This window comes from Suricata suricatta, chromosome 10, assembly GCF_006229205.1.
Source record: "Suricata suricatta isolate VVHF042 chromosome 10, meerkat_22Aug2017_6uvM2_HiC, whole genome shotgun sequence".
NCBI classification, from domain to species: domain Eukaryota; kingdom Metazoa; phylum Chordata; class Mammalia; order Carnivora; family Herpestidae; genus Suricata; species Suricata suricatta.
The window spans coordinates 5,508,982-5,515,661 of record NC_043709.1 but is presented as its reverse complement, the minus strand read 5'-3'; the positions used below and the strand labels follow the sequence as shown (position 1 = coordinate 5,515,661).

The 6,680-nt window shown below is 59.2% G+C and overlaps 1 protein-coding gene across 1 annotated transcript in view; it reads right to left on the bottom strand.

Annotated features, from left to right (window-relative positions):
• Nucleotides 1-418: 418 nt before the first annotated feature.
• TTLL1 (tubulin tyrosine ligase like 1) overlaps nucleotides 419-6,680 on the bottom strand; it is a 30,268-nt gene continuing 24,006 nt past the window's right edge. Inside the window, exons 11-13 of the mRNA XM_029954112.1 lie at nucleotides 6,092-6,313; nucleotides 3,846-4,009; nucleotides 419-689 (exon numbers count right to left, since the gene is read on the bottom strand). Of these exons, the coding sequence (XP_029809972.1) occupies nucleotides 560-689; nucleotides 3,846-4,009; nucleotides 6,092-6,313 (516 nt within the window). The 3' untranslated portion in view covers nucleotides 419-559. The remainder of the gene's footprint in view (nucleotides 690-3,845; nucleotides 4,010-6,091; nucleotides 6,314-6,680) is intronic.

The following is a 6,680-nucleotide window of genomic DNA, read 5'->3' as shown; positions in this document are numbered from 1 at the left end:
GCTGAAGTCGGAGCTCAACCAGCTGAGCCCCCCAGGCGCCCCTGGAAGTACTTTTGGAGGCCTCCCTTTGCTTCTCTTTCCCTCCCCTAACTCGCCCGAATGACCAGTCACTCCTCACAGCCCCTGGGCAGCTCTTTCTGCCACGGGTCCTGTCCATGAGCTTTAATAAAATCACCTTTCTGCACCAAAAACATTTCAAGAATTCTTTCTTGGCTGTCGGCTCTGGACCCCCACCACCACTTCACTTCGTGGGACGGGGCCCTTCACCCATGGGATCTCCAGGCAGATGGTGTCAGAATGGAGTTAAATTGTAGGACACCCAGCACCAGCCAGAGACGCCAGAGTCGCTTGGCGGGAAAATTCCCCACATCCGGGGCCAGAAGGAGAAGCAGGGCCCCCTTCCCTCGCCTGACACCCCTTAACCTTTCAAAGAAGTGCCTTTATTTATTTACAGGGCTTACGAAAGGAAAAAAGCTCTAGAAAAAGGAAACTTCAAAATAGGCCCGGGTGCGGGAGCGTTGGGGAGGGTCGGGCTGCGGTCTTCTGCGCTCCCTGGTCATCATTTCCAGGTTGTGAGGACGGTCCTCCCGGGGTCTCTCGATCGGCCCCCTCTGGGCCCCAGCGACTGGCCCTGGCGACTTCTCAGTTCCCGGTCAGCCCCGTCGCCCTGCGCCAGCTCCTCGTCATAGCTACAAACAGAGGGACATCTTCAGGATGCGGCAGCAGCGGGACCGCCAGGCACGGCCACCAGCCACTGGGCTGCAGCGGGGAGAATCCTGCATCAGCCTCGGAAGCAGTCCGGCCCAGAGCCTACGCACCCCCAGCCCGTGCACCCCCACCCTGCGTGCCCCCAGCCCGCGCACCCCCACTCTGCGCATCCCCAGCCCACGCACCTCCACCCTCTGCGCCCCCAGCCCACGCACCCCCACCCTGTGCGCCCCCCAGCCCACGCGCCTCCACCCTGTGCGCCTCCAGCACTCACGCCTCCACCCTGTGCGCCCCCATCCTGTGCGCCGCTACCCTGTGTGTCCGCATCCCTTGCACCCCCAGTCTGCACACCTCCACTCTGTGTGCCCTCCTCCCGCAAGCCCCGACCCTGTACGCCCCGACCCTGCGAGGCCCCAGCCTGCGCACCCCCACACCAAAGCACCCCAACCCCGCCCACCCCCACCCCGCGCGCCACAGAGCACAGGCCTGCAACCTTGTTAAACTGTTTTCGTGAACAGCTGACATCTTACAAAAGGCTTCCAGATGGAAGTGGCAATGACCCCAAAGGAAACATGAATGAGACACCAGGGTGGTGGGGGAGAAACTGACATCTGGAAATCTCTTTGCATACAGCATCTGAGGGCAGGTTAAGACTGACCCCGTCTGACATCGGGATGGGGGGGAGTGAATGACCCACACGGGAGGAAGGGCCCGGGACAGGGAGACGCTCGGGAGAAGGCAGTGCCATCCCAAGAAAGGCTGGATCCCGCCCCCACCCACCCCGAGGTATCCTGCCCCTCCCCATTAACGTCAGGCACAGGCTTGTGTAGAAAACAGAGCCTGGGCTTTTGCGTCGGAAAGAACTTAGCTGGAAACTTGGACGCTCCTGCCGGATTAGGACATCTGTCTGGGCAGTCCCTGGCCTCTCTCGTCACACTGGGCCCCTCTTGTGGGGTCCACGAGGGTAGACTTCACATCACCCTCCTGACCCAGAACTGTGGGCATTATGATCCCCTTTGTTTACTACGAAACCTCATTCGTGGGGGTCATTTGGTGGCCACGCCCTGACCGAGGACCCCTGTGATACGCAGACGTTCACGGCAAACGCAACAGGTGCTGAGATGCTGAGTTACGCTTCGTTAGCTGAATTTTGCGGACTCCGGGAAAAGGGCGTATTTCTGTTACGTGTTTATTCCCAGAATCAGAATCTGCAGGCGGAGCGCGGTGTGGGCTGGAAGCTTCTGAGGCTGTACGTATCCTCTGCACTGCGCTTCTGGTGGCAAACTGGGGGCTAAGGAGGAGGGCGGGGAGCAGGAGGGGCGGGGAGGAGGAGGGGCGGGGCGCGGGAGGGGCGGGGCGCGGGAGGGGCGGGGCAGGGGAAAGCCGGTTTGCTGACTGTCATCCAGGCGGCGTACACCGCGGGTTTCTCTCTGTCGGGGTGGGGGTGACAACGGTGGGCCGCCCTCTCCCCGTCTCCCCAAGGAGAGATGATGCTGGACGGAGGACTCTCCAGGGACACCGGAGGGTCAGCCTGGGGGGGCCCCTCCCCACCCCAGGGACCCCTAGAGACCTTGGACTCCCGTTTGCGTGTCAGCACCCGCCCGTCAGCGTCAGCGCACTGCTGCCGGTCCTGTGTCTGGTGTCTGCACCGCTGACCACAGGGCTGGCGCGACCCAGAGGTCTGGCTCACAGCTGCCCCCGCACCTCACTCTGGGGTGGGGGTGCAGTAAGAATCTAAAGAACGATGGGGGTGACCACACAGTGGCTACCAGTGTCCTTGTGCCTCTGCACTGGCCTGTGCAGCTGACAGACATGACGGAAATGAGCGTTTGGAAAGCAGGCGGCCTCTGGGATGGGCAGTTCCCAGGGGTGGGGTGGCCCCTGACTGAGCTCCTGTGGAGGAGAAGCCGGCAGGAGGGTCTCCTAGAGCCCCTTCCCACTCTATCAGGCTTCTTCTGTGCTTTTTTTTTTTTTAATGTTTATTTATTTTTGATAGAGAGACAGAGCATGAGCAGGGGAGGGGCAGAGAGAGAAGGAGACACAGAATCGGAAACAGGCTCCAGGCTCTGAGCTGTCAGCACAGAACCCGACGCGGAGCTCAAACCCACGAACCATGAGATCATGACCTGAGTCGAAGTCCGACGCCCAACCGACTGAGCCCCCCAGGCGCCCCACGCATGCACCTTATCAACACCAGGCACAGCACAGGCTCTGCGGTCCAAGCCCCCACGCCAGCAACTCCTACCGGCCGTGGGCCTGGGACCTTGTGCCGTGTGATGTTCACGACAAATTTCTATCCTTCCTTTTCTTGAAACGTTAGACGCACATTTTTTTACGGAAACACATAACATGACCCTTACCCACACACCCCTTCCAGTTCGGGACGCGATTTCCCTTTTTCTCCAGCTCCCTTCCACCCCTCGCCACACACATCGAGGTACGAGGATTCTGTGATGCGCCCTTTTCTGGGCCGTGCCTTCCTCCCGCAGTGTCCCAGCCCCAAAGCAGAGCTCCATGGCCAAGTTTCCACACAACTACCCCGTGGTGTGAGCGAACTGTGACTCGCTTGTCCGCTGCCCTCCTGACAGCCTCTCACGCTGCTCCCACTTTTTGTCACCGCCCATGGGCCACTTTCCTCGCTAAACCTTTGTTTCCGCATGGCTAGGGGGGCCGAGGGATCCCCAGAAGGCTGCCAGGGGCCCACACTCAGCCGTTGCCGGTGTGTGGTCAGCCCGCAACTGCCCACTGTTCTTACTACCACTCCCTGACTTCCCAACTCTGGACGACAGCCCCGCTCCAGAGCTGTACAAACTGAGGCTCAAAGAGTTCCAGAGAGTTCCTCAGGGTCAGACAACTCCAGGGCATGAGCCGGGCCTGTCTGCTCGGCAGCGGCCCGGGAGCAGGTAAGAAGGCTGGCAAAGGCTTCATTAATAATTAGCAAGCAAAAGGCCTCGACGGAGCCCTGTTTAATACCCATTTTTCTGCTACAACGTGATCTAACCCATAGCATCGCTAGTGAGCGAAATCCTCGGCCCAAACAAGGCTCGTCCACTAACAACCACGAAGTCCAAGCGGGGCCCTGGCACCCCTCCGTCTGACACGCGCCAGGACAGCTGCCCGGTCCGCACACGACTTACAGGATCTCGTAGTTGCCGAGGACTTCCTTCGGGGGGGACTTGTTCCATTTGCAGTCTGGAATCTCGCCATTAGGGACCGCGATATTGAGGGTGTCATTGATCAGGTTATACTTAAGGATCCGGTCGTTGGCGGTGCTGGAGGTGAGGGACGGGGACGCATTCACCTACGAGGAAAAGAATCACGCTCTTCACTCGGATCGCTGGCTCCTTGGGCGTGAAAACACGCGCTGCACAGGAAAACGCCGACCACCACGCGTTGTAGGTAAAATTGTCATTTCATACCGTTAATATCTGATATCTTGGGGCACCTCATATAGAAAGCATTCTAGGATCTGCTCTCATGAGCGATTAGATGAAATATAAAAGTCAAACACAGGTTGGGATTATGACCTACAGATCACGCAGCACACGAATAAAAATGTTACATGATCGCAGATCATAAACCCGACTTCAGAGTCGACCTGCGTAGACTCTCCTCAAGCAGACGCTGTCCCGGGTACTGGAAGCCGCTCAGAGCTTTCCTGGAATCAGTGAACCCAATGACCCCGACCAAGTAGCATCGTGGGGTTGAAATAAAAAGTAATGCCGCCCCCGCCCGCCTTTTAAGCAATCTCTACACCCAACGTGGGGCTCCAACTTACGACCCTGAGATCAAGAGTCGCACGCTCCACCAACTAGGCCAGCCAGGTGTCCCCAGTGAGCCCCGTTTTGGTGAAGAGAGTAATACCTCACCAACAAAGCAATCTCTGACAACTGAGGAACCCATCTGATAAATGGAAGGTTAGTCCCAGAAGGGCTCTGGGGAGCTCAGCGAGGTCAGAAGTCCACAGGTTAAAAGGCATTTACTATCAATCTACTCTGCTTTAGGCACAGCAGTGATGACCTTGGCTAGCTGCTTCCTCAGGCCATGGCAGTGTGGAGGCAAAAACCTGCAAGTCATCCGGGCTTCTCCCAAAGTCAGACCGTGGCTTCGTGCCGCGAGAAGGGCATCTAAGGGATGTGCTGGAAGGGGCTGCGTGAACCTCAGGCGCCCTAGGAATTACTACTATAACATCCTGTAATGTCACAATTATCATAAACGGGCTACAATTAAGACCTGTTCTTATGTTAGAGGTAGTATTCGTCATATTCACAATTCAGGCCCTAGCTCCTCAAGGAAAGCTTGACTTTCATTCAAGTTTGAATGGAAAAAAGGGCTCTGCAGCGCAATGGCCGGCGCACTGAGCTCCCAACACGGAAACCAGAGCACGTAGATACTTCACACACACGCCTGCCGATCGCTCTGTGCACCTGTGCGCAAGTATCTCTGTGCCCGCGCGGCGTGGGCTGCACAGGAAGTAACCCGGGAAAGAAGTAACTGGGAAATGCGGTTTGGCAGTCTGCTCTCTGACAACCTGGCTCTACCAGCACCTTCCTGGGGGCGGCTCCCACTGAAGTCCCCCACAAGGGGCCACTCACGACCCTCCTCCTGACACTCTGCTTTCCTGGCTCAACCTGGGACTGAGCTCAAGGGCCTGAGCCGCCCCCCACCACGGGAGTGCGGGGACAGGACGCGGCACTCAGAGGTGCACAAGGAGACGGGTCGCGGGACAGACGGCCTTTGTGCTAATGGCGTGTCCAATCTCGCGTCCCAGAGGCCTGGCCTCCTCTGTCGGCCGCAGAGCAAAGCAGGGAACCCAGCAAGGTGAACTCCACATCCGGGCCTGGGACAGGTGTGCCAGCACCCACTCCCGCCAAGGGCAGTGTCACCTGAGCCTGTCACCGGAAAACGGGTGTATGCACCTTGCCCTTTCTAGAACAGCCACTGCTACATCCCCTCTACGCTTTCAAACAGGCGGATGAATCCGCTCCCAAACTAGACCTTCATCAGAAGAGAATGCTCCTTCTGTTTGGACAAGTGTGCAGCCGCTTCCCGCCGGCTTCTCCCTGGTCAGGGCGCTCCTTTCCTGAATGGGAACGGCGTCCCCACGAGGACAGGGCAGGGTCTCTGGGGCACGACGCGCCTGGGAACTCCCTGAGCACCGGGGCTCCGCAGCACCGAGCCCTCTGGAAGGGGGAAGCCAGCTCCCGCTCTGCGGGCGGGGCTCAAAGGGGACAGATCCGGGAGCTCACTTTCCACCATCGGCAAACCTGCCCAGCCTGCCCATCTGTCCCCGGCACTTTACGGGACCCGTGTCCGTGTGCCTCCGCTGGGCACCTGCCAAGCCCGGGGTGGGAGTGGGGGTGGGGGGGCGGCCGGCGCTCACCTCTATCAGCCAGGGCTTCAGCTTGTCGTCGATGATGATGTCGTAGCCGTAGCACTCGAAGCAGTGCTTGTCATTGTTCATCACGGGCTGCGAGACAGCGGGTCGTGGGGCCTCAGGAGGGCGCGTGGCGGCCCAGTGGCAGGACGACGCGCGGGGTCCCACCGCCAAGATCGGCGCCCCCCACCTCCTCCCCCAGCGCCGCCCCCCATCCTTCCCCGGCTCCTTCCCCAGGGCTCAGACTCAGAAATGTCCCTCAGCCTCCGAGGACACGTCACGAGCCATCACCGGGGTCTCCGGGTCTCACTCTTCAGAGGCTTGATCGAAGCAGCGGCGTCTCTGTCAGCATGGGACTGTCCTCAGGGTGGACAGAACCCCAGCTCCAGAGTCCTGGCCTCGTGGACAGACGCCGGCCACCAGGCTGCTAGGCGCTCTGGGGCCCTGAGGGACGAGGGTGCCACGTTAGGGCCCTCTGTTCTCTGGGACAAGCCAGTCCGTTCACTGAAAATTTGGGGATTTTCTTTTTAATTTTCTTTTTTTTAACGTTTATATATTTTTGGGACAGAGAGCACGAGCAGCAGAGGGGCAGGGG